The sequence below is a fragment of the Balaenoptera acutorostrata genome, chromosome 2 (genome assembly GCF_949987535.1).
Source record: "Balaenoptera acutorostrata chromosome 2, mBalAcu1.1, whole genome shotgun sequence".
In the NCBI taxonomy this organism is placed as follows: Eukaryota; Metazoa; Chordata; class Mammalia; order Artiodactyla; family Balaenopteridae; genus Balaenoptera; species Balaenoptera acutorostrata.
The window spans coordinates 141,872,109-141,900,074 of NC_080065.1; the positions used below are offsets into that span (position 1 = coordinate 141,872,109).

At 44.6% G+C, this 27,966-nt stretch overlaps 1 protein-coding gene across 8 annotated transcripts in view; it reads left to right on the forward strand.

Annotated features, from left to right (window-relative positions):
- CYFIP2 (cytoplasmic FMR1 interacting protein 2) overlaps positions 1-11,974 on the forward strand; it is a 130,917-nt gene extending 118,943 nt beyond the window's left edge. For 7 of the 8 annotated variants that reach the window (XM_057540560.1, XM_057540557.1, XM_057540556.1 and 4 more), the window contains 3 exons: positions 4,462-4,700; positions 6,256-6,403; positions 8,964-11,974. In XM_057540560.1, coding sequence (XP_057396543.1) covers positions 4,462-4,700; positions 6,256-6,403; positions 8,964-9,131 — 555 coding nt within the window. In that variant the 3' untranslated portion in view covers positions 9,132-11,974. Of the gene's footprint in view, positions 1-3,934; positions 4,395-4,461; positions 4,701-6,255; positions 6,404-8,963 lie in introns of those variants that run through there. The other variant, XM_057540561.1, reaches the window with a different exon arrangement.
- Positions 11,975-27,966: the final 15,992 nt, after the last annotated feature.

The window sequence follows — 27,966 nt, forward strand, 5'->3', positions numbered from 1 at the left end:
AAAAGCCTAGACATTCTGCCGGAGAGGAAATGCCAGTTTTATAAGTCTCCCAGCCCTTAAGGAATAGTCCAAAACTTAGTCCTCCTGTAGACCAAAGAAACATTTTTTAAATATTAACTTCCAAGCTTGCTGGGGTTCAGGAACTCACATAACTTCTAGGTCGGTGACAGGGAAATTCTGCTATACGTGTAATGTTGGGAGAGTTTAACTGTGTTGCATTGCTTGTATTTGTTTCTAGGAAAAATTGAGGTGACCTGGTTTGTTGCCCAGTGCTATCATGAATAGAATGTTCTGTCAGGGAGTTGAAGGACTCCTCTTTCCAGCTTTACCCCTGAATTGTTGCATAATGTAGTGCTAGACATTTAATATCTTGGTCTTTGTTTTCCTATCTATAAAATGGGCGAATAGCTGTTTTGTCTTTTTAGCTGAGCTGCCTTTCACAATTATTATGATAAACAAATAAGTAAAAAGCTTCTAAAAAACAGAAAGGAAAGAGCGAGCATGGAGATATTTTTCTCCAAAGTATCCTAAATGTAATCAAAGTATTCCATGCAGAAATATGCTTCCACATGATTTCACAGATGCTTTTTCTATACCATTGTTAACTCAGAAAAGAATGGCAGAAAGAGAGAGAAAAAAATTGCCCGCTGAGTGGAACTGAAATGGCTAAAATTTATGTTAAACACACACATACACACATAGTATATATATATATGAAACACCAAGTCACAGATTGAGGGTATATGCAACAAACAATCTTTAGTGCACTCTTTCAAATTAGAAGGCCACTCATATCAAAAGAAAAAAGAGGGCTTCCCTGGTGGCACAGTGGTTAAGGATATGCCTGCCAGTGCAGGGGACACGGGTTTGAGCCCTCGTCCAGGAAGATCCCATATGCCATGGAGCAACTAAGCCCGTGTGCCGCAACTACTGACCCTGCGCTCTAGAGCCCGAGAGCCACAACTACTGAGTCCGCCTGCCACAGCTACTGAAGCCTGAGTGCCTAGAGCCTGTGCTCTGCAACAAGAGAAGCCACCGCAATGAGAAGCCCACGCACCGCAACGAAGAGTAGCCCCCGCTTACCGCAACTAGAGAAAGCCCACACGCAGCAACGAAGACCCAATGCAGCCCAAAATAAATAAATAATTAATTAAAAACAAAAAGAAAGAAAAAAGAGCATGAAAGAAAACTCACAGCATAAGAAATATAAACGCCAACAAACATGAGAATAAGTGTTCCGCTTTACCAGTAATCAGTGAAATGTGAAGGAGAAGGATATAGCTCTTCATTTCGCAAGTTGGCTAAGAACTTTTCTTCATGTTAATGAAGGTAAAGGCACAAGGAACAGACTTGACACAGACACGTGTACAGCGGTTCAGCTTTTCTTGGGACTAGTTTGTCACTATGTAGCAAAAGCCTTTTAAAACTACTTATACTCTTTGACTGAATAGTTCTACTTCTAGGATTTTATCCTAAGAAGATAACCAGAGATAAGCTCAAAAAGTGTAATATATAAGGATAATTATTACTTATGAGTTGTCTATAGTGATGAAAACATGTGAACAATTTAAAATAACCAACAGGAATAGAGAACTAAATAAATGACGTATGTCAATGGCCATTTTATGTAGCCATTAAAAAACCATATTACTGAAGATACTAAAGGAAATTATTTTTTTAGTACCAATATCTTAAGAGAAAAAAACAATGTAGATAGTGTGACCCAAATTGTGTTTAAATAGATACATATACACGCTCACATACATAAACACAAATAAATCATACATAAGTATTTTAAGAAACCTTATCTGTGGGTGATGGGATTTATGGGAGATTTTTATTTTCTTATAACATTTTTACAATTTTTTTTCCAGATTTTACTCTTGTAGCTCATAGGAAAACCCATAAAGGTAAACAGTTTTTCAGGAAAGGGACAAAGCCCCTAACCATTTCAGTCAAGGCCCTTTGGTTGGCTCTGGTTGGGGGATCATTAGAGTTCCAAGTCTGTCTGCAGGTTTATAAACCCTGTTGCTAATTCTTTAGATCCTCCCACAGTTGTCAGGCCCTGAGGACTGATACAGACTAACTAAATGCCCAGGAGGTTAACTAGTAAGCCAGAGCTCTCTGTATTAGTTTCTGAAGGAGAATATTCATGACTCGAGAACAAACGTGGGTTCTTTATTTACTGAGCATCTTCGCTGTACCAGGCACTCTTTCTAAAGTGGAGAGCCCTGGGTTTACCTGGTGGTGCAGTGGTTGAGAATCTGCCTGCCAATGCAGGGGACACGGGTTCGAGCCCTGGTCTGAGAAGATCCCACATGCCGCGGAGCAGCTGGGCCCGTGAGCCACAACTACTGAGCCTGCGCATCTGGAGCCTGTGCTCCGCAACAAGAGAAGCCGCGATAGTGAGAGGCCCGCGCACCGCGATGAAGAATGGCCCCCACTCGCCGCAACTACAGAGAGCCCTCGCACAGAAACGAAGACCCAACACAGCCAAAAATACATAAATAAATAAATAAAATTTAAAAAAATAATAATAATGTAAAGTGGAGAGCCCTGTCAAGGTCCAGATACTACCACAGGGAGTTGCCTGGTGAGAACAGAGTCAAGCACTGGGGTCAGGACTTTTTTTTTTTTTTTTTTTTTAATTATTTATTTATTTATTTATTTTATGGCTGTGTTGGGTCTTTGTTTCTGTGCGAGGGCTTTCTCTAGTTGTGGCAAGTGGAGGCCACTCTTCATCGCGGTGCGCGGGCTTCTCACTATTGCGGCCTCTCTTGTTGTGGAGCACAGGCTCCAGACGCGCAGGCTCAGTAATTGTGGCTCACGGGCCCAGTTGCTCCGTGGCATGTGGGATCTTCCCAGACCAGGGCTCGAACCCGTGTCCCCTGCATTGGCAGGCAGATTCTCAACCACTGCGCCACCAGGGAAGCCCTCAGGACTTTTGAAAAGAAGTATTTCTAGCTAATTGTGGCAGCTTCTCTGCGCTGGAGCGATCTTTCTCTGCCACCAGAATCAAGATGAGTCACCGTGAATCAGGGTTCCCTCTTGTGTTCGAAACACAGGTCGTCAAACTCTTCTTCCCCAATTCATGTTTTTCGTCCTAGACTTCTTTCAGTTTATAGCTCTCATAACAACTACACTGCTGACCCACATTCCTCACAGGCTCCAGCACTGGTGTTTCCTGATTTACTTCCCTCCATGGATTACTTTAATTGAGGCTGCCCTCTTTCTAGGGGCTGTAGGGTGTGGGGAGCGTGCAGGGAGCAGGCAGGCCGACTCCACCCAGCCACACTGTACAGTAAGCTCTCCGGCGGGCCCGCCCTCTGGGGAGCTGATCCCAGGAGTGCCCTGTGGACCTCTCTGTCTCAGAAGCCGGCCCTCTTAAGCTTTGTCCCTAGATCTGGAGATTGTACTTTGACCTTAGATGTTAATACCTATTATCTTTGCACATGGCTTTGAGACCTGTACCCCTAGATATTTTCTACTCCTGCAGACGGTAATGTGTTTTGAAGTACTAGTCTAGCTGGCTGATTATTAGAGATGTAGTAACCAGATGCCATATGAGAAGCCAGTTTAAGTTATTAAGAAAGATTGTTAACAGTGGTCAGAGAACTTCTAACGGGAGGAATAATCTGTAAAATCAGCGACAAATTTTTAAGAGTAACATATGCTTATTGTAGCACATTCAACTGTACAGAAGTATTTATAGTAAAAAGTGAAAACCCCACCTGCTTCTCCAAGCCCATCTGTTCCCACAAGTGATGTTAATCCTTCTAGAATGTTTTACACTCTCACCACCTCCACACACACATACATGCGTACAGTTTTGTGTGTGTGTCTGTGGGATTGTGTTACTGATGTCTTTTAATAGGATTGTAGTATATGTCCTCTTCTGCAATTTGCTCTATTCACTTAACAATTTAATCCACAGATCTAGACTACTAGGATTCAAATCCCAACTTTTCCACTCACTGACTGCCTCTCTGAACCTCAGTTTCTTCTTCAATAAAATGGGGATAATAATGGCATCTTCTTCATGGGGTTTATGTAAGGAGTAAATAAGGTAAGTACTTAACGAATGCATAGCACAGGGCCTGGTGTATTACACACACACTGAGTGTGTGCTAGTAGTAGTAACAGTACCGTAGTAGCAATAGTACTAGTAGTAGCATCATCTCAGTCTTTTCAAAGGCTACCTAGCATTTCATTATATAGGTGGATTGAAATTTTTTTTATACTATTCCTCTAGCGATGGCTCCTCGATTTTACTTACCCCAAGACTTCCCCCTGCGACTGAACTCAGGTTTATAAAGTTTAGTGCCCTGCTCTGGGCAAGACCTCAGTTCCGGTGACTGAATTACAGATGCAGCCAGCTCTGGGGTTCGGGAATATCGGGTGAGAGGTAGAAAGTGGGGTCTGAGATGTGACTGGCAGGTTTATGTACCCTCCCGTTCCCAGCAAATCGCCATCGCTCGGGAGGGCGACCTGCTGACCAAGGAGCGGCTCTGCTGCGGCCTGTCCATGTTCGAGGTCATCCTGACCCGCATCCGGAGCTACCTGCAGGACCCCATCTGGCGGGGCCCCCCGCCCACCAACGGCGTCATGCACGTCGACGAGTGCGTGGAGTTCCACCGGCTGTGGAGTGCCATGCAGTTCGTCTACTGCATCCCCGTGGGAACCAACGAGTTCACGGCTGAGTGAGTAGCCCCAGGGGAGGCGGGGTCGCCCCCCAACCTGTTCATCTCCCACCCAAAGGGCCATCAGGCAGCCAGAGCTCAGCCAGAAAGGAGGGCAGGGGCGGGGTTGTCCGACAACGGTTTGTTGAGCACGTGCTTTACGTCGGTCAGGGTTCTAGGTGCTGGACATGCATCTGTGCAGAGCAAAAGTAGACAGTTCCTGGTATGTGGGGTTGACAGGGCCAAGAGAAGACTAGAAAATAGATATCAGGTGCATCGAATGAGGTCCTTGGCAGCGAGGGCAGGAAGGACAACAGATGCCCATGAAGAGAGACTAGTGGATTATAGGAATTTAATTCAGACGACAGCTGAGCTGGAACACTGCTTAGGATTCAGCTCTTAGAGGGGAGAAGGGGACCCCACAGGCAAGGCTCCAAGTGGTTGAAGACAGACATGGAGTGTGTGTGCCTCGGGGCCTTGGACCTCTCAGGGCCCGTCTTCACGGGAGTAGAAGCTGGGCCGATGGAAGGGGCGGGGGGGAGCCCTGGCGAGGGCTTGGTATTAAGACCTCACTGCCCACTCACCGCCCACCCCAGCAGAGCTCCAGGGGTCGTAGAGCAGAGACGGGCTCCCCTGGCGGAAGGTGGGCCCCACCTTGCTCCTGAGGCCTCTGCTGCTAAAAAACAGGGGTGCCTTTGAGAGGAACCCAGTCCTGTTCGCAGAGAAGACAGAAGCAGAGCCCCTTCTCCCGTCACCCACCTAGCTACGCAGCAAGAGCAGAGTGGTGAAGAGGGCAGACAAGCCCTGCCCTCCAGGAGCCAGGAGCTCTGGAGGAAACACACACGGGGGCCAGAGAGGCCTCCCCGAGAGAGTGGTGCTGGGAGTGGGATGGGAAGGCTGTTTCCAGAGCAGCTGCACTTTCCGCGACAGCGGTGGGGAAGCTGGGAAACCCTCCCAGTGGGCTGCACTGCGTTCAAGGACGAGCGATCCAGCCAAGAGATGCCCCACGGCCTCCCAGATTGCACAGGTTGCTGTTGAGAGTTGGGGGCGTGCAGGCTGAGCTTCACCAGACCCAAGAGGCCTGGCAGCCCCCCACACCAGCAGCATCTGCTCATGCCCCCATCGTGTCCCTCCTCCACCCCCAGTCCCTGCCCTCTCCGCCTACACTGGCCAGTTGGTCTCCTGGTTTGAAACCACCCTTCCCCTCACAGGTGTTCCTCTGGTTCCTTTCCAGAGCCAAGACAGAGCTTCATCAGAATTCTAACTGGCTACGTAAATCTCAAAGGCTGGTTGGATTTTTTTTTCTTGCAAATTTGTCTTCTTCAAAGCTGATTTTTCTTACATTAGCGGGGCGACAGACTGACACCTCTTTATGGCTAGCAGGGCTTATAATATGACCACAGTCCCAGGAACAAATGAGTCCACACTCACGGCTTCCCTTGTACCCATTCTACAGATTAAGAGAATTGGCCCAGAGATGAGCCAGCTCACTAGCTGTACTGCTGGTCCAAGATGAGGGTCCCTTCCCCCTCTGTGTCCTGCTTCTCACTCCAGCTGCTTCCTCTCCCGCCCCCAGGCAGTGTTTTGGAGACGGCCTGAACTGGGCTGGCTGCTCCGTCATCGTCCTGCTGGGCCAGCAGCGTCGCTTCGACCTGTTCGACTTCTGTTACCACCTGCTGAAAGTACAGAGGCAGGACGGGAAGGATGAAATCATTAAGAATGTGGTAAGCAGCTCGTGGCCAGGTCCTGGGAGTTGGGGCCGGGCCTGGCAAGCAGGCCTTTCGTCGGCAGAGGAGGGTGAGCTGCTTACGGAGGCCAGCTCCCCACACCGCAGGTAGGTACAGAGACATTCAGCAGCTGGTGACCTTCTCGTAAGAAAGCCGTGAGCCACTGGCTCGTAGCCCACTGGGATGAATCACGTCACCCCGCAGGGCAGGGCCAGCCTCCAGACCTGAAACACACCTTCCCTGTGCCAGTCAGACTCTGCTAATGCTGCTTCGTCATCTGCACAAACTCTGACTGACTGGACACGAAAGTTGTGCAGCCACGGGGGTGGGATGAGCGCTGTCGTGTGTGGGGTAGGCAAGGCTGCTGCGGGAGCATCGAGCAGGGCTGTCTAAACCAGGCTGAGGGGCTGGGCGCGGGCCTCAGAAGGCCCCCCCTAGAGGCGCTGCTTGGGCAAAGTCCAGAATGACCGGCTGCAGATAGCCAGGCAGACAGTGGGGTGCAGGATGGGGAGGGTGTTCTAGGCAGAGGGAGCAGCTAGGCACAGAGGCGTGAGATGTATGGCTGGAGCAGAGGGGGGTCTGCAGCACCAGCTGAGAGGAAAAGGAGGCAGGAGCCGCCTCAGAACGGGTTTTTTTGTTTGCTTTGAGCTAGAACATACATAACATAAAATTTGCTGTTTTAGCTATCTTTAACTGTCTACTGCATTAAATTCACTCACCTTGTTATGCAACTGTCACCACCTCCATCTTCAGAACTTTTCATCTTCCCCAGCTGAAACTCTGTGCCTAGGAAACAGTAACTCCCCATTCTCCCTCCCCCCAGCCTCTGGTAACCACCCTTCCACTTGCTTTCTCTGTGAGTTTGACTGCTCTAGAGGTACTTCGTGTAAGTGGAGTTCTCACTCAGCATAATGTGTTCAAGGCTCACCATGTTGTAGCATGTGTCAGAATTTCCTTCCTTTAAAGGCTGAATAATATTCCATTGTATGTATACACCGCGTTTTGTTTATCCATCCATCTGTCGATGGACACTTGAGTTGCTCCCGCATTTTGGCTGTTGTGAATCATGCTGCTGTGATCATGAGTGTACAAATAACTGTTCAAGACCCTGCTTTCATTGCTTTTGGGTATATACCTAAAATTGGAATTGCTGGATCATGTGGTAATTCTGTTTTTAATTTTTTGAGGACCACCATACTGTTTTCCATTGTGACCACACCATTTTACATTCCCACCAGCAATGCATAAGAGTTCCAATTTCTCTGTATCCTCCCCAGCACTTGTTATTTTCTGTGTATCTTTGGAAATAGCCATTTTAATGTGTGTGCAGTGGTATCTCATTGTGGTTTTGATTCACATTTCCTTAGCAATTAGTGATATTAGCATCTTTTCATGTGCTTATTGGCTATTTGTTTATCTTCTTTGGAGAAATGTCTATTCAAGTGTTTTGCTCGCTTTTTAATTGGGTCATTTGGCTTGGTTTTTTTTGTTTTTTGTTTTTTGCTGTTATTTTTTTTTTTTTTTTAATATTTATTTATTTATTTATGGCTGTGTTGGGTCTTCATTTCTGTGCGAGGGCTTTCTCTAGTTGCGGCAAGTGGGGGCCACTCTTCATCGCGGTGCACGGGCCTTTCACTATCGCGGCCTCTCTTGTTGCAGAGCACAGGCTCCAGACGCGCAGGCTCAGTAATTGTGGCTCACGGGCCTAGTCACTCCGCGGCATGTGGGATCTTCCCAGACCAGGGCTCGAACCCGTGTCCCCTGCATTGGCAGGCAGATTCTCAACCACTGCGCCACCAGGGAAGCCTTTGCTGTTATTTAATTGCAGGTGTTCTTTCTATATTCTGGATATTAATCCCTTATCAGATATATGATTTGAAAATGTTTTCTTTCATTCTTTGGATCGCCTTTTCACTCTGTTGATAGTGTCCTTTAATGCAAATAAGTTTTTTAATTTTGATGTATTCCAATTTATTATTTATTACCTGTGCTTTGGTGTCATATCCAAGAAATCATTGCCAAACTCAATGTCATAACGCTTTTCCTCTGTTTTCTTCTAAGAGTTTTATAGTTTTCACTTTCATGTTTAGGTCTTTAATCCATTTTGAGCTAATGTTTTGTCTATGGTGTAAAGTAAGAATCCAACTTCTTCTTCTCGTGGATATCCAGTTTTCCCAGCACCGTCTGTTGAGAAGAGCATTCTTTTTCCATTGAATGTTGTGGGCACCCTTGTCAGAAATCATCTGACCATATATGAAAGGGTTTGTATCTGGGCTGTCTGTTCCATTGGTCCATATGTCTGTCTTCATGCCGGAACCACACTATTTTGATTACTGCAGCTTTGTGGTAAGTTTTGAAACTCAAAGCGTTTTATGGTCAAGTTCACATTTCACTGTCAAGCTCTGGGCACCCATAGAAGGCCTTTAAGCAAGAGAGTGGCATGATCATTGAAGCGTCAGGACCCCGGACCCCACCCTCAACTGAATTCTTCCCTTTCTCTTGATTTCTCTGTCCCCTCCTCCCATCCCTAACCTGCACGTCCCCTGTCCTTCTGCAGCCCCTGAAGAAGATGGCAGACAGGATCAGGAAGTACCAGATCTTGAACAATGAGGTTTTTGCCATCCTGAACAAGTACATGAAGTCCGTGGAGACGGACAGCTCCACCGTGGAGCATGTGCGCTGCTTCCAGCCACCCATCCACCAGTCCCTGGCCACCACCTGCTAGGCGGAAGGTCCTGCAAACCCTCGACCTGGAGGAGAAGAAGCAGGAGAGAGAAAGCCACAGCCAGCCTGCAACAGGGTCCGACTGGACAGTGTGTGGGATGGACCTGGAAGCAAACAAGAAACTCCCCAAACACATCTGCACCTCCTGAGGGCTGGGCCTGTGCATGCTCTCCCACGACATCTCCATGGTGGTTTCTCCATAGTGTAAATGAAAAAAAAAAAAAAAAGAAAAGAAAAGAAACAGGGCAGTATATGCTTTTTCCTTTTTTACTTTTTTTTCCCTCAGCTGTGTTAAGAGCCCTAGTTTTACCCTTTCTCCATCTCGTGGTCTCCTCCATCTGTGGTTGCTTCCCAAGACCTCCTCCTCAGATGGCGACCTCCAACCCAATGCCCACGTGCCACCCCAGGACCGAAGTCTTAGAGATGGAGAAAAGAGTGTGGTGATGCCCCAAGATGCCAGCCTGGCCACGTGTCCACTTCCTAGCATCTTCACCTCCTCTGGCTCCCTCCCTCCACTTCCCAAGAGGGCATCTTCTTCTGCTCTGGACGCCAGGGATTCTACCACCAAGAGTACTCCCGGACCAGGCGCTGAGAGCCATGGTGAATGGGAGACGAGGTTCCTGGTATCGGTACCGTGGTAGATGGTGTTGTGGTGTTGCCTTTGACCTTCCATGGACTCCCAAAACCACATCCTGACTCCCCTCTCAGGGCACTCCTACAGGGAATTCAGAAATGCATTCACAACTGGAATGGGTGAGTAGAACTGGGGTAAGAAGATGGTCAGGACCGCTATGTAGAAGCAGTATTTATGAACACAGCCAGGGATTCCATAGTCCGAAACAGAAAGCTATTAGACCATCTCATCAGCTTGATGGTGAGAGGGTCCTTTATTCATTGAGCAAATGCTTAGTGAGCACCAAGCATTTGCTCAATGAATAAAGGACCCTCTCACCATCAAGCTGATGAGATTACAGGGTAATGGACACTGGGGCTACAGCTTTGAACAGGCCAGGCATGCACTGCCCACCGCATTAGCCAGCGACCAAATTAGGGGCCACATCTTGGCACAGAATCTCTCATCAAGGAAAACTGTCACAAGAAAGAAAATATTAAAGGGTTATTTTAATAGAAGTCAGAAACATCTTGGGGTCAAGGAGGTAAGGAATATAAATAATACTTGTCAACGAGCTTTTAATACCAAAATATACCCCAAAGAGGAATCCTGTTCTAGTGAATCAGAACTTTTGTTGTCCTAGAAGCTGAAAGATTCCGGAGACATTTTATCTTTGGCTGTCAACTTCCTTGATGTTCCTTAACTTAGATTTTGAGGTATGGGGTATATCTCACAGGGACGTGTCTACTTCCGTTTCCCTGACTGAACCAAAATTCCCTGCAGAATCTCCTACCAAGCATGGGGAGACTGTTTAGAAGGACGGAAGCCTTTGGGAAGTGAATTTCTCATGGCAGAGCACCTCATCATCAAAGGGAATCTGTGACCCTGAGCTTGTAAGAACATATAAAGTGTGACAGCGGATATTTCTCCCCCAGCCCAGGAAGGAAAAGAAAGAGAGAAAATAGAACAGTAATGATCTGCTCCCTCAGGGCAGATGAATGGAAATGGTTTCCATTAACCACATGGCCCACTTCAACCCCATGACAAGAGCAAAGACGTGTCCATAGCAAGAGGTTTGTGTTACCCACTCATGCTCACCAGGGAGGAGAGAGGTGGGGCTCGCCAAAGTATGGTCCAAAGGCCACATACATCAGGACCTCCTGAGATTAGCACGTTTAATGCAGATTCCTGGGCCCCATCTCACACCCATTAATTCTACATCTCTGGGAGCAGGGTCAAGAAATCTGCACTTGCCACAAGCTGGATTGTTCTGTTGCACATGAAAATCTGAGGACCACTGCTATAGAGGCCCCCTGCACTGCTACCCTTGGGCTTTGAGCTCCCTCTGAGCCATGAAAGAAAATATTTGTTGGGAAGGAAAGTGACTCAAGGTGGAAGCTGTCAGATCCTCCTGTCTGGAGCTGCCACTTCCTATCCTGATTTCTCATTTTTTTCTTCTTGATGACCATAGATGTATCCCAAAGGCAAAAGTGAGGCATTACACCACATGGGAGAACCACCAGGTAAAACTCACCTTCAAAACCCACATAAAATTTCTAAGATCCAGAGCCTTCTGAGTCTTCATTCCTGTCTGGGAACAGTAGCTGGCTCACTCTCTCAGATTAAGTCTGGCTATTAAGTCCTGGAGATCATTCTAAATCCTTGACCATTGCTTTGCGGAGATTTGGATCACCTGTTGGATGAGATTGCTATTTCAACAGTCCACCCCTCCCACCCTGCATTCATAGCCCTGAATTTGACCCTCTGGGCAGAATCCCATTATCCTCAAGAGATTTGATCCCAGTAAATTGAGGTCTTCACCTTTAGGAGAGACGATTTATTTCCCTGGCTCACCAGCAGCATTGATTTACGAACACCGAAAGGGTTTAATATTCTTTCCTTCCTGGTGTTACTGCCCACCCCCACTTTTGATTTTTTGTGTATCTAAGAACCAGGAAAAATAAAATCTTAGGTTTTAAAAGGTTAAAAAAAATTCTGTTTCAGAAACTGTCAAATGTACCATATTTGTATTAAGAGTTGTTGGGGATTTTTGTACAATGAATTTACATTTATTTATGGTGACTTATATTTACGCTTGTGATCAAATAATGATGTTAAATTCTTAAATCATATTTGCTATGCAGCTGAAGATGATATTTTGCTTTGTATTTTGGGGTACCTGTGTTGAGTTGATAAACATTTCCATCTCCATTAAAACTGCTTCCAAACTAGTGAAAATGAGCATCTTGTCTTGATTCTGGGTCATATTCTAGTCGTCGTTGATCTGTGGAAGGCCACATGAAAACTGATGACTAAGGATACAACCTGAAAGAGAATGGAGGAAGATAAAGATAAAGAAGATAAAGACATTGCACCCTAAACTAATGGCTTGTTTTCCTTTCTCGCTGGGGGAATTAAATCTTTACAAATTGACTTGCACTAGGCAAGATATCGGAGATGGTTCCTGAGCCTAGGGGTTTCATAGTCTGACAGTGTAACTCTACAAACTAGATCCCTAGTTTTGTTTTTTGGGTTTTTTTTGTTGTTGTTGTTGTTTGTTTTTTAATTTTTTTAATTGAAGTGTAGTTGATTTACAATGTGTTAGTTTTAGGTGTACAGCAAAGTGATTCAGTTATACATATGTATCCTTTTTCAGATTCTTTTCCATTATAGAGTATTACAAGGTATTGAATATAGTTCCCTGTACTATACAGGTGTTTGTTATTTTTCTGTTTTATATATAGTAGTGTGTATCTGTTAATCCCAAGCTCCTAATTTATCCCTTCCTCCCTCCCCCCATTGGTAATCATAAATTTGTTTTCTATGTCTGTGAGTCTGTTTCTGTTTTGTAAATAAGTTCATTTGTATCTTTTTTTTAGATTTCACATATAAGTGAAATCATGTGATACTTGTCTTTCTCTGTCTGACTTACTTCACTTAGTATGAAAATATCTTGGTTCATCCATGTTGCTGCAAATTGCACTATTTCATTCTTTTTATGGTTGAGTAATATTCCATTTTGTGTGTGTTTGTGTGTGTGTGTGTGTGTGTGTGGTGAGCCTAGGCTTGGCCAAAAAGTCCATTTGGGTTTTTCTGTCAGATCATATGAAAAACCCAGACGAACTTTTTGGCCAAATCAATATATATACACACACATATATAATATCTTCTTTATCCATTCATCTGTTGATGGACATTTAGGTTGCTTCCATTGTCTTGGCGATTATAAATAGTGCTGCTGTGAACATTGGGGTGCATGTTTCTTTTCGAATTAGAGCTTTTGTCTTTTCCAGATATATGCCCAGAAGTGGGATTGCTGGATCATATGGTAACTCTATTTTTAGTTTTTTAAGGAACCTCCATACTGTTTTCCTTATTGGCTGCACCAATTTACATTTCCACCAACAGCGTAGGAGGGTTCCCTTCTCTCCACATCCTTGCCAACATGTTATTTGTGTTCTTTTTGATGATAGCCATTCTGACAGGTGCGAGGTGATAGCTCATCGTGGTTTTGATTTGCATTTCCCTGATGATTAGCGATATTGAGCATCTTTTCATGTGCCTGTTGGCCATCTGCATGTCCTCTTTGGTAAAATGTCTATTCAGTTCTTCTGCCCATTTTTTAATTGGGTTGTTTGTTTTTTTGATGTTCAGTTGTATGAGCTGTTTATGTATGTTGGATATTAACCCCTTATCAGTCATATCATTTGCAAATATCTTCTCCCATGCAGTACATCATCTTTTTGTTTTGTCGATGATTTCCTTTGCTGTGCAAAAGCTTTTAAGTTTAATTAGGTCCCATTTGTCTACTTTTGGTTTTGTTTCCTTTGCTTTAGGGGACAGATCCAAAAAAAATATTGCTGCGATTTATGTCAAAGAGTGTTCTGCCTATGTTTTCCTCGAGCAGTTTATCAGTCTTACGTTTAGGTCTTTAATCCATTTTGAGTTTATGTCTGTATATGGTGTTAGAGAATGTTCTACCTTCATCGTTTTACCTGTAGCTGTCCGGTTTTCTCAGTACCACTTACTGAAGAGACTGTCTTTTCTCCATTTTATATTCTTGCCTCCTTTGTCATAGATGAACTGACCATAAGTGCATGGGTTTATCTCTGGGCTTTCTATCCTGTTCCATATATACCATTTATCAATATATCCCTAGTCTTAAGAGGAAGCATGGGAACTAATATTTAATGAGGCCTAATGTGTGTGGGCACCACGCTAAATCCCATTCATCCATCCATTCCTTTGAATCAACCACCATCACTTTTTGTGTTATATCCCACCTTTGACAAAGGGGCTATACAGTGTGTTTATTTTCACACAGTTACTAAGTGAAAGCTGGAATATGAACCCAGTTCCAAAGGATGGGCTTTTGCTGTTACACTATAGTAAATTGATCAGCCAGTCAGTCTGGACCCCAAAACTAGTCTTAGGAATTTGATTACTGGACTTTTGGGGGGCTTTGGGTCAGTAAGATTGAGCTAGGCCTGGTATTAGTAGAGACCCAGCATAGTGGCAAGGAAGTTCCCAGACTGAAGGCACCTGGAGACCTCTCACACTCATCGGAAAGGATGGCAGTAGAAGATCACTAGAAGGATATGTTTAAGACGAGCATCAGTGCTCGGAGCCTCCTATGTTACACAGTGCCTGCTTTCCTGAAGACTGCCAACAGAGATGAGTTCTAGGGCATTAGTGGCCCCCACTGCTGCAGCCTGGGAAGTCCTCAAATCTCTTGGGGCCTCAGGTTCCTCATCTTCAAGGTGGACAAAATAATCCAAGGTCCCTTCAAGCTCTGGTTTCCCAATTCTAGGTCATTTCCTACTGGTGTACCTTGAGGAGCCTGACTACTTCACAGACTCAAAATCTTTCTCAGCCATGTGTCACCACCTCAAAGGGTTCTCATCATTAGGGCTGGTATATTTGATCTAGTGCCATTGAGCACTATTAGTCTGGAGAGACGCACAGTGAAAAGAAGATTCCATGTTCAAATAAATTTGGGGAATGCATCATGCTCTCTCCCCTCTTGAAGATCAGCAGTGCTCTGAGGAGTCCTGCAGAGCTTAATCAGCCTGGATTAACACCACATCTCCCAGATGGCTATGACCTCGGACACTCCTTTCTCTGCATCACTAATGATTCTCTCATAAAACATTCTTTGAAAACTATTGGACTAAGGGTGTGGAAATCCATGTTAAGATAGTTTTTTAAATTCCCACAGGAGAAGAACCACTTACACATGGGCAGTCATGAGCCTTGGGCACAATTAGGGAAGCAGGGACTTGGCAAAGTACTGAAGGAATTCAAGTGGAAAGAGGAAGCATTTTCATGATGGGAGAGCATAGGGTAGCTGAGTGGATTCACTTGCTAGGGTTGCCATAACGAAATACCACAGACCAGGTGGCTGAAACAACAGAAATTTATTTTCTTACCATTCTGGAGGCTAGAAGTCCAAGATCAAGGTGTCAGCAGGTTTAGTTTCTTCTAAGATCTCTCTCCTTGGCTTACAGATGGCTGTCTTCTCCCTGTGTCTTTACATGGTCTTTCCTCTGTGTCTGTGTCATAATTTCCGAAGGACACCAGTTACATTGGATTGGGGCCCATTTATATGACCTCCTTTTACCTTAATTTCCTCATTAAAGACTCTATCTCTAAATAGAATCCCATTCTGAGGTACTGGGGTTTAGGGCTTAAACATATGAGTTGAGTTGGGAGAGAAATTCAACCCATAACAATGGAGAATAGAATAGATCTGGGAAAGGTGCTGTGTCTGGGGCCCTGGAGTGTTTGAAGGCTGGGATGCCATTGCTTGAGAAACACTTCTTGAATGCTCACTATTTTCAAGCCTTCAAATAGAGGCTTGTAGGAAGAGAAAAGAGGGCTAGCCTACGATTTGGCTTTTTTTTTTTAAATAAATTTATTTGTTTATTTATTTATTTATGGCCACGTTATTTATTTATTTATTTATTTATGGCTGCGTTGGGTCTTCGTTGCTGTGTACAGGCTTTCTTTTAGTTGCGGTGAGCAGGGGCTACTCTTTGCTGTGGTGCACGGGCTTCGCATTGCAGTGGCTTCTCTTGTTGTGGAGCATGGGCTCTCGGCGCACGGGCTTCAGTAGTTGTGGCTCGCGGGCTCAAGAGTGCAGGCTCAGTAGTTGTGATGCACGGGCTTAGTTGCTCCGCGGCTTGTGGGATCTTCCCAGACCAGGGCTCAAACCTGTGTCCCCTGCATTGGCAGGCGGATTCTTAACCACTGCGCCACCAGGGAAGTCCCCAATTTGGCATTTTTAGCTGAAAACCCATGAACGTTTTTTTTGTGCCTCATCCAGCACATAGTTTGAATTTGTGACTAGGAAACTTGGTTACAAGTGTGCCTCTAATGTCAGTTTTTTTGGGAACAAAAAAGATCGTGTACAATATTTTATGGAGCTGTTCAAAGATAGAACATTTGATGAAACACATATCAGATTTTTCATTAAAACCGCTTTTACACACTCGATGAAATTGCTGACAAGATACTGTTAAAGTAATTAGATCTAGTTTAGACAAGGTAAAAAAAATGCACTAAAAGAGTTCAGTGAAATCACAGAAGTCCTCAAAGAGTGAGCTGTGGTCTTGGGGGGAAATAAAATTAACTTTGAATTTACAGTCACTATACACTCACTGTGAACTATTGCTTACTATTATTAACATTGCAAAAAATCAAGGGCATCTAAATTTGTCTAAGAGGATCAAAACATATTTTGATAAATTTTAGAGAAACTGGCTTTCCCAAATGAAAATGCATGTGAAATATGCAACAGAAATGGCCTTCCAATGAAATATAAAGATACACAAACAATGAAACAAAAATATTTTGCATGACTAGGAAGAAGATGATTCACATACAAATAATTCCAAACTAACCTGTTTACAAACTACTTTTTGGCCATTATAGGTCAAAGTATCGTCTTGATTGAGGGAGGTCGGAACAAATTGAGCCATGTACTGCTTTTAGGGAGGTTTTCTCATAATATTCCAGAATTGAAAGATTTGAAAGAACAATTCAGGAAGTACTGTACCCTCTAGGTACTGCTTTAAAAGGCAATGAAAACTGTAATGTAAGGGATTATTTATATAATAAATTTATTTAATAAAATGTGAATGTTGTGTAATATTTTCTGTAATAATAATTATACATGACCCCAAGAGTAGTTGAATGTGTATAAAATGCATAGTTCGTTTCTGAATCTAAGTGTTGCTTTAAAAACCTTATTGATAATTTCAGGTGCTACCCCTTATCAGAACAGAATTTCTTCATATTGAAATCAATTTAAAAACTCTGAGTTTTAATGACTCAAGAAAGGTTGTCTAATTTGACATCACTGACAATAGAATACAAATTATATAAAAATCTTGATGATAGAGAGTAGATTTTAAGTGTTCTTTCCACACCCACCCCCCAAAAAAAGGTAACTATGTGAGGTGATAGATGTGTTAATTAACTTGATTGTGATGATCATTTCACAGTACATTCCAATATCAAAACATCATTTTGTACACCTTGAATATGTAAAATTTTATTTTCAGTTGTACTTCAATAAAGGCAGGAGCAGAGGGAATCTTTTTTTTTTAATTGAAGTATAGTTGATTAACAATATTATATTAGTTTCAGGTTTACAGCATAGTGATTCAGTATTTTTACATTATACTCCATTAAAAGTTGTTACAAGTTAATGGCTATAATTCCCTGTGCTATACAATATATCCTTGTTGCTTATCTGTTTTATACATAGTAGTTTATATGTCTTAATCCCATACCCTATTTTGCCCTTCCTTGCTTCCTTCTCCCCATTGGTAACTACCGTGTTTTTTTTTTCTGTATCTGTGAGTCTGCTTCTGTTTTACTATATACATTTGTTTGTTTTCATTACTAGATTCCACATATAAGTGATATCATGCAGTGTTTGTCTTTCTCGGTCTGACTTACTTCACTAAGCTTAATATTCTCTAGGTCTATCCACGCTGCTGGAAATTGCAGAATTTCATTCTTTTTTATGGCTGAGTAATGATCCATTGTATATATGTACCACATCTTTATCCATTCATCTGTTGATGGACACTTGTGTTCCTTCCATATCTTGGCTATTGTAAATAGTGCTGCTGTGAACGTTGGGTTGCATGTATCTTTTTGAATTAATGTTTTCTTTTTTTTCTGGATATATACCCCGAAATGGAATTGCTGGTAGTTCTATTTCCAGTTTTTTGAGGAACCTGCGTACTGTTTTCTGTAGTGGCTGCACCAATGTACATTCCCACCTACAATGTACAAGGGTTCCCTTTTCTCCACATCCTCACCAACATTTGATATTTGTAGACTTTTTGGTGATAGCCATTCTGACAGGTGTGAGGTGATATCTCACTGTGGTTTTGATTTGCATTTCTCTAATAATTATTGATGTTGAGCATCTTTTAATGTGCCTGTTAGCCACCTGTTATGTCTTCTTTGGAAACATGTCTATTCAGGTCTTCTGCTCATTTTTTGATTGGGTTGTTTGTTTGTTTATATTGAGTTGTATGAGCTGTTTATATATTTTGGATATTAACCCCTTGTCGGTCATATTGTTTGCAGATATTTTCTCTGTTCCATAGGTTGTCGTTTCGTTTTGTCAATAGTTTTATGTGCTGTACAAAAGCTTTTAAGTTTAATTAGGCCCCATTTATTTATTTTTGCTTTTGTTTCTTTTGCCTTAGGAGGCTGATCCAAAAAGATACTGCTACAATTTATGTCAAAGAGTGTTCTGCCTATGTTCTCTTCTAGGAGGTTTTATGGTTTCAGGTCTTAAATATATATATTTAGGTCTTTAATCCATTTAGAGTTTATTTTTGTATATGGTGTGAGGAAATGTTCTAATCTCATTGTTTTACATGGAATTGTCCAGTTTTCCCAGCACCACTTATTGAAGAGACTGTCTTTTCTCCATTGTGTATTCTTACCTCCTTTGTTTAGATTAATTGACCATAGGTGCGTGGGTGTGGGAATCTTGATTATAAAAACATAATAATGTTAAAATGAAGGCAAGAAAAATAACTTTTATAGAATAAATACATATTAACTTATGAATTATATCTCTCTTTATTTTAGCCAAGCAAATATCACTGCCCCAAGAGCAGAACACCCAGAAATACACAATGGTAATTAAATTCAGTCATCTTTGGAATTTTTTCCAACTTGTAGTCCATATAAAACCCATGACTTTATATATACCTTATTTTGTGTTATAAAAGTGGGTTTTGTCTTTAGGGAGACAGAGTGTATTTCATAACAGTTTAATAGTGTGATTTAGAACTCTTACTTATTTAAAGACATCTGGTATGTAGTACTTTTGCCCCTGACCCTGCAGACGTTGGGAGGGGGCTGCTCAGATCCTGCCTTCAGTTCCCCTAAAGTGAATAAGCCAGAGGTGGGAAGGGACAAAGACACACTTCCCTCTGGGTGAGAGGAGAGTAACCAGCCCCCAAAGCCAGCCCCCACTTCCCCATCTGGTTTGATTTACTCTGATTTCCTCAGTCTGTGCTCCCCTCTCAGCCTGTTCCCCACGTTCCCAGATGCTGCTCGTCTGGCTAGCCCGGAGCTTCCGGCAGAATGGGGAAGGCAGAGGGTTTCCCTGGGAAAATATGCTGTGAGATGCTATTAGAGCTAAAAATATACGGTCCCTAAGCTCCACCCTCATTAGTTAGAATAAAACCCAGGGATTTCTGCCTTCTGGTGTTTCAGACCAACAGGAAAGGAGGAAATCAAAGAGCCCCTGGTTGGGGCATTTCTTAAACACTTCTGGCAAGGAGCCCAGCCCTGAGCTGCTGAAAGCTCGCTGGACTCATCGGGGCTGCCGTGGGGAAGGGACTGATCTCCTGGGTTCAGCCCATCCACAGCTGCCACGTAGTCTCCTTTAATTTGCTCCCCCTGTCAACCAACATTCCCATCCTATACTCAAAGATCCAGGCTCAGAAAGCAATACAGGTTAAACAACCACACCAAGGGCTCTTTTCAGTTCATCCTGGGGTCCCAGGCCCCCTTGTCCCTTCTGAGACGCTCACACCTGCCCCTGTCTGCCAGCAATGTGCCCCTACCTCACCTCCACCTCCCCATCTTCACAGACTCAGGCCTTCCATCATCCTTCAAGCTTCACGTAAAACACCCTTCCTCCTGGAAACCTAGGTCCCAGTTGCTCTGTTCCAATACTCTCTGTGCATTCTCTACTTGACCTTCTTGCCGTTTATCAGAATTATAATTCAGCGTTAATTGTGTGACCATTTCATGAATACAGCCCATGACTATAGAGATTGCATCCGTCTTGCTCACCCACCATAGGGCCTGTGCCTTACACAGCAGGTAACACATCGAAAGTGTTCCATCTGTGTCCGCTGATGGCATCAATCCCCCTGTCTCCTCGAAAAAGTTTGCCATGTAATTGGTGTCAACAAGTTAGTCTGCCTTAAAACAGTAGCTGTCATAAAAGAGAAGAGAATAAAGGACTAATTGTCAGGCGTTGACTGCGGCCATGATGGTTGTACTATATAGGGCGGTAGGGAGGCCTGGAGTTGGGATAGAGGCAGGAGGGACTGGGGCAAAGTCCAGAATGCAGCAGAGTAAGGGATGGGCGTGAAGTCTGGGGGCAGGCATGGAGGCAGAGCCTGCTGGGAGTAGTTCACGGTGGTGTTCGTTTTCTCTCTCTTGGGATCCTCCTTAGGCAAGAAAGGGGGCAAAAAGGAGTAACTGATTAAAAGCTGGGTTCTTGAAAACCCAGCTCTGCCAGGAACTAGCAAATTCTTAATCTCTCTTAATGTCAGGTTCCTTATGGATAAGACTAATAGTAGGGATAATACCTATTTCTGCTGTAACTGCAATAATCAAATGACAGTATGCATGCGTTACCTTAGCACAGTGTTTTGGGGAATCAAGCACCTTCCTACTCTCAGTGCAAATGAAAGAGGGTGTAGCCCTGTATTATTGCTGCTTTAAAAAACTACCATGAATTTAGTGGCTAACAGCAGCACAAATTTATTCTTACAGTTATGGACATCAGAAGACCAAAGTCATCCGATTTAATCACTAGGCTATAATCAAGGTGTCAGAATTTCCTTGGATCATTGTGAGGGCTGGAAATGTTCTATATTCTTATGAGGATGGCAGTTACAAGGGCGTATACATATGTAAAATTACATCGATCTTCACACATCATTTTAACATTTGTGCACTATTTTTTATGAAGTGTTGCCTCAATAAAAATGTACATTTAAAAATTTAGGATTTTTTTCGTGTGGCCAAAAGCCAAGAATTGTTAACCTGAGTCCCTCTGAAATTCAGTGCACAGTGGTGTGTGTATGTAGGTGTGTGCATCTTTCTGTGTCAAGCGTTCACAATTTGTGTTAGATTCTTAAAGCAATGTGGGGCCCCGAAAAAGTTAAAAATTACCAGTGAAGCCTTTCCCTAAAATGGGGACCACTCGCTCATGGCTCTGCTGGGGTTTGACTCAAGGTCAGACCACTCTGTGCAGACCAGGCATTCTGGAAATGCAGGATGGAATTGGAGAGGCATAAATATATTTATTGGACCTGTCACAAAGCAAACAACGACATTTTTCTTTGGGCAGCAAAAAGCAGATAATTATCTCCAGTAGATTTTTAGCTCAATTTTAAAAAGGCTGCAGCCAATCCAGAGTTGGACAGCTCTGTCCCCACTCCTTCCCCCCACTGCCTCTCATCCCCATCCCCATCAGGGTGGAGGTCCTCCAAGGTGGAATGGCGGCTTGGCCGCCTGCCCCACCTGACAAGCCATGAGGAAACCTTAACGCACGCTCTGGATTCCTTTGTAACCTCTCTTCCAGGCCCAGCTTGCAAACCAGAATTTCCAGTGTGACTGTGTTGGCAGTAAGTTAATTAAGCAGCCAACAAGGACTGGGTGCTCCCCGCTGTGGATGTATCCAAAGGGGCAGGACAAGGCATCTGGTCCTCTGTCTCTGTCCGTGGTAAGAGGCAAATGGGAGGGATGTAGCTCAGAGAGCGGAGGCCAGCAATGAGAGTAAAAGCCCCATGGGGTGGGAATGCAGAAACTGAATGTATTGAGTGCTTAGTGGATGAATGCCAGGCTCTGTGCTATATAAAGACTTTACATAAAAGAATGGACTCTGATCCAGACAGCCTAGGAGTGAATCCCAACTCAGTCACTTTGTAGCTGTGTGGCCCCAGGGCCAGTCGCTTACTCAGTCTGTGCGCTTGGACCCTCCTCTGTAATACGGGTGTTACAGGAGTATCTACCCTAAACTCTTCCACATAGCTTCTAGGCTGGCTCCCGCCTAGCCCTCTGACTTTTTCCTTTTTTTTTTTTGATTGAGATACAATCCACTTACCATAGTTTATCCTTTCCAGTGTACAATTCAGTGGTTTTTCTTATGTTCACAAAGTTGTGCAACGATCGCTTATATCTAATTCCAAAACATTTACATCATCCCAAAAAGAAACCCCATACACATTGGCAGTCACTCCCTACTCCTCCTCCCCCCAGCCCTGGAAGCCATTAATCTACTTTTTGTCTGTATGGATTGACCTTTTCTGGACCTTTCGTATAAATGGAATCATGTAATATGTGGCCTTTAGTATGTGACCTCTTGCATAATGTTTTCAGGATTCGTGCATGTTGTACCAGGAGGTATCAGGCCCTCATTCCTTTTTATGGCCAAATAATATTCCACTGAATGGATGTACCACACCTTGTTTATCCATTTATCAGTTGATGAACATTTAGGGTCTTTCCAATTTGGGGCTATTGTGAATAATGCTGCTATGAACATTTGTGTACAATTTTTTACGTGCACATATGTTTTCACTTCTCTTGGGTATGTGCTAGGAGTGAATGCTTTTATCTTGTATCACTCTCCTGCTCCTTGTCAAAAGGGCCTTCCTTCTGTCTCTCAAACAAACCAAGCTTGCTTGTACCTCAGGGCCTTTGTATTAGCCATCCCCTCTGTCTGGAAGGCTCTTCCCCCAGATAGTCCTACGATTCACTCCTTGTCAGTCACATCTCACTTTAAACATCACCACCTCAGTAAGCCCTTCCCAGACCATTTTATCAGTCATTCCCTGCCTCTTGCCCTATTTCATTTTCTTTGTACCTATTATTACATTCTGATTTAATACTTTTAAATTTATTTGCATATTTGTAAGACATCTACCGTTTCTAGAATGTAAGCTCCAGGAGAGTAGGATCTTGTCCACCATGACACTAGCTATCCCCGGTTGCTTGAACAGTGCCTGACATGCAGTAAGCACCTGTTAAACATTAGTGATCATTACTTGGTACCTCAGAGCAAACTTAGGCAGTAGGTCCTACTATTATCCTCATGTTACAAATGAAGAAACTGAGACTCAGGGAAGTTAAGTGACTTGGCCAAACTCCTACAAAGTAGGAAGTCCAGAGCCTGGGTTTGGTGCCAGCACTGTCTGGATCAAAGCTGGTGCCTCTTGTATGAAGCTTACTGCTTACTGCAGCTCCTGAGTCACAAACTGACTGTTCCAAGACTTTCTCTGAGCTTAGACAAGCGGGCAAGGAGGCAGACATGTGGAGAGTGTCTGGTCTGGCAGCATCAAGAGGCCTGGCCCCAGGGGCAGGTGGTAGGAACACCCCTCTCCTGGGAGCTTTGGCTGGAGAAAGGGCTCCTCAGAGCCACCAGCCAATCCCTGCCCCCCCCCACCACCCCCAACAGCAGGCTCTCTCAAGTAGCAGACCTCACCTGCAGTGCCACCGTCATTCAGGTGAACTTCGTTTTGCACAAACTCCAGCAGGGACAGTGGTAATTAACTAACTTCTTCATGCCAGGTGCTGTTCCATATATTAACTCACTGACACCCCCAATTAGCCTGATGAGATAGATGCCATATTGTCCCCATATCGTCAAGGCCCAAGGAGGTTCAGTAGCCTGCTCAAGAGCACCTGGCTAGAGAATGGTAGAGCAGGATAGAAGCCCAGCCTGTCCAACTCCAGGTTCCTGCTTTTAACCACTACTCCGTCCTGCATCTCAGTGGTGAGTTTGAGAATAAGGCTTCATTTACAAAAGAATCCACCACCAGTTAGCTGTGTGACCCTAGACAACCCATGCAAGCTCTCTGGCCCTTAGTTGTATTATCTGCATAAACAGACAAGAATCAGCTTCTTTCCCAAGTGTGTTCCTTAGAACCAGATGTTAATAGTATTATGTGGGTTCCGTGTGGGTGGGGGGTGGATTCCATGATCAGTGGGATTTGGAACACTCTGGGTTGAACCAAGTTGAGCAGAATACTTTATAGCAGGACTTCTCAGGGACTTTAATATGCTAATAAGCAATTTGCATCTCTGAGAGGCAGGTTGAGGATGTAGCATTTCCCAAACTTTTTTGAACACAGAACAATGTAGAGAAGTGTTTCATGGAACACAATTTGGGAAACACTCATTAGAGATGCTTATTTAAAGGAAAAAGGCAGTTTTTCCTGAGATCAGAGAGAATTCTCTTCCCTTTCCTTACTTTCACTTTCTGGGAAGAGAGGGACCTGTAGACATTCATGGACCCCCTTCAGGCCTGTAGGGGACCTTTGGGGCATTTAGTATGGAGACAGGAAAGGAAACACATTTACTAAGCCAGTTCTGTGAGTATGACCTAGGTTGTCTTTCATGATTCTCAAAACAGCCCTTTGGGGCAGGTTTAATTTACTAAGGTGGTATATTGCAGGTGAAAATGCTGTCTTTGGAGTCAAACAAAAATGGGTTTGGTTTGTATCTTAGCTCTGCCATTTGATAGCTGGATCTATGTGAACTTGTGCAAGCCCCCTAACTTCTCTGTGCCTCAGTTTCCATATCTACAAAATAGATAATATGACACCTACTTCAAAAGGGTATTGTGAGGGTTTGCTGGTATAATACTTAAGAAGCACTTGCATATAGCAAGTATTCAGTAAGAGGTAACTTTATTACTATCATTATCATCATCATTATCTCTATTTTACAGATAAGACAGCTCAGGCCCAGGAAAGGTAATCACTTGCCTAGGGCCACACAGCTACCATGTGTGGCTGAGGTGAGACCCATACACCACCCCAAGCCTACTCTTCCTCTCCAGGATCCCCAAAGGAGGCTAAGGTAGTTCCAAGCTTGAAAATAAAACACCTCTCCCACCTCACACCGCTCATTGCATGCCACTTCGGAGTGTGTGGGCATTTCCCCTGAGACCCAGATGGTCCACTTACATAGAAGTGTTCAGACCCACTTGGCAGCATCGTGCCTGTGGTCCAGGGCTCTGACAGCTGGCCCTGGAGAACTGAGGAGGTCCTGAGCCCACGGGCATCCCTTCTAGAGCCTCCCCAGCAGGCAGACAGCGTGGAGGCCGAGGCACAAGTTTCCAGGCTCTTGCCCTGAATCAATGAAAGAAGCTCCTTTTTAAAGAGGTTTATGTGTTGTCCTTTCATGTAACTTTGGAAAAAAGGTTTTGATGCCTACCCCCACCTCACCATCAAAAAGAAAAAAAATCATTAAAAATCCTTCATATTCATAGCACATAATGAGGAAACTGAGACCTACGTGAGAAAGACCTGCCTCAGGTCCAGAGTGTTAGTGACAGAATGGGGCCCAGAACTCACATGGCCTGACTCTCTTTTTTTTTTTTTTTTTGGCTGCGTTGGGTCCTCATTGCTGCGTGCGGGCGTTCTCTAGTTGCGGAGAGCGGGGCCTCCTCTTCGTTGAGGTGCACGGGCTTCTCATTGCGGTGGCTTCTCTTGTTGCAGAGCACAGGCTCTAGGCACGTGGGCTTCAGTAGTTGTGGCACGCAGGCTCAGTAGTTGTGGCCCACGGACTTAGTTACTCCGTGGCATTTGGGATCTTCCTGGACCAGGGCTCGAACCCATGTCCCCTGCATTTGCAGGCTGATTCTTAACCACTGCGCCACCAGAGAAGTCCGGCCTGACTCTTTTTAATACCAGCCTCTCAGACATCAGAGTCCAAGATGGACTTATTTTTTAAAATCCAAAAGGGAAAACAGACTAAATTCGTCCTTCATATTTTAGTTGACTCTTCCCATTTTAGGATCAGTCTTCCCTCTGGCCATGAAGCTCACTGTGCCCCCTCCCTGTTCCTACATACCAGATGCTGCAGATACAAAGAGGTGTAGAGGACCAGCATCCCCGCGGTCCCCCACCCTGCGGCTGTTGACCAGCCAGAGGCAGGAACGAGGATGAGACTGCATCAGTGCTTTGAGGACCCGCTCAAACCCCAGCTTAGCCACTTCTTATCTGAGTGACCTTGAGCAAGTCACCAGACCTCTCAGAGTCACTGTCATCAGTTGTAAAACTAGGATAACTTCATGTACCTCATGAGATTGCTGTAAGGATTAGAGGTTAATACGTGCAAAGAACTTGCAGCACAGAAGTTGTGCAGCAAGTAAGAGTTCATATCAGTATTATTATTTTAACTCCAGCTGGTTTCAGGTAAGATCTGAAGTTCTTTTCCATACACAAAGTGCATTAGGCTCTGTGCACACCCACACCAAGGCCAAGCAGTGCTGCCCTTCCGCATACATTCCTCAGGTGAGCTCTGCTCTCCGTTGTAATGTGAAACCCCTTCCACCTGTAGGCAGATATTCTGATGGAGGATCCCATAAACACGGTGTGATCAGCTTGAGAAGAGCGGTCAAGAAATGGCTCCAGAATCAGGCTGCCGAGTTTCATCATGGTCCCACTATTTAATTGCAGGCTAGTTACTTGACCTTCCTGAGCCTCAATTTTCTCATCTCTGAAACAGGAATCATAGCAGTACCTAACTCATAGGCTTGTTGTGAGGAGTAAATGGGATAATGTGTGTAAAATTCTCAGTGCACTGGCTCAGCCTTAAAAAGTGACCAAAAAGTAATACCTCTTATTATTTGCCCTAAGGTCGGCCCTTTCTGCCCGAAAAGAAAGCATAGTAGTAGATAAAAGTGCAGGATTGGGATTCCAGTGACTTTGAGTGAAGTACTGATTCTGCCACAAATTAGCAGAGTGATGTTGGGCATGAACTCACCCCTGTCTGTGCCTCAGTTTCCCCATCTGCCAACTAAGAGGGTTGGAGTCCTTGAGCCCTTCCAGCTGTAACTCTGAAGGATAGCTGATGAGAAGATCGTATGGCCACTCCATGTAGTTTCTGGATGGTCCCAGTGTTCCCAGCTACCCCATACAGAGGAGGACGAGGAACAGGTCTGGGAAGAAGACCCTGGCCTCCTCAAACCAGTGCCGTGGTTAAGAGCACTACTCTGGGGTTGCCCAAGCCCAGCTTGAAATTCTGTCCCTACCACTGTGTGTGACCTTGGTACAGTCACTTCACTTCACTTCTCTGAACCTCAGTTCCTTCATCTATAAAATGGGACTTAACATGGTACCCAGAGTAAGGGATTGTAATGACCAGGTGAGCCAATGCCTGCAAAGTTCTTAGCATTCAGAGGAAGGACTCAGTGTGCTGTTTTAATAATCATGATTGATGCCAGTTGCATGTGGACCTCATCTCTGGGCACGGTGCTCTTCTTAGGGCCAGTCTGAGTGCACTTGTGTCCATTCCAAGCATTATTTCTTTTTTTTTTTTAATTTTTTTTTTAAATTTATTTATTTATGGCTGCGTTGGGTCCCCGTTGCTGCGTGCGGGCTTTCTCTAGTTGCGGCGAGCGGGGGCCACTCTTCGTTGCGGTGCACGGGCTTCTCATTGCGGTGGCTTCTCTTGTTGCGGAGCATGGGCTCTAGGCGCGCGGGTTCAGTAGTTGTGGCACGTGGGCTCAGTAGTTGTGGCTCACGGGCTCTAGAGCGCAGGCTCAGCAGTTGTGGCGCACAGGCCCAGTCGCTCCGCGGCACGTGGGATCCTCCCGGACCAGGGCTCGAACCCGTGTCCCCTGCACTGGCAGGCGGGTACCCAACCACTGTGCCACCAGGGAAGTCCCCCAAGCATTATTTCTTAACGCTCTTTATGAGCATAAGACAGTAAAGCTCTTTTTGAGGACAGCAGCCATGCTGGGGAACCACGTGGAAGAGAAGGGTAGGCCGGCCTCTGCATACCGACCATCTAGATTCCCATGATTCCAGGTCGGCTTGAAGGAGGAGACAGCCCTCTGTCCTTCCCCTCCCTGCCCAGAAGACCAGCTCTCCAGGACTGGAAAGGACCATAAGCTACATCTTTTCCAGCCCTTTTACCTGGTGTAGGATGC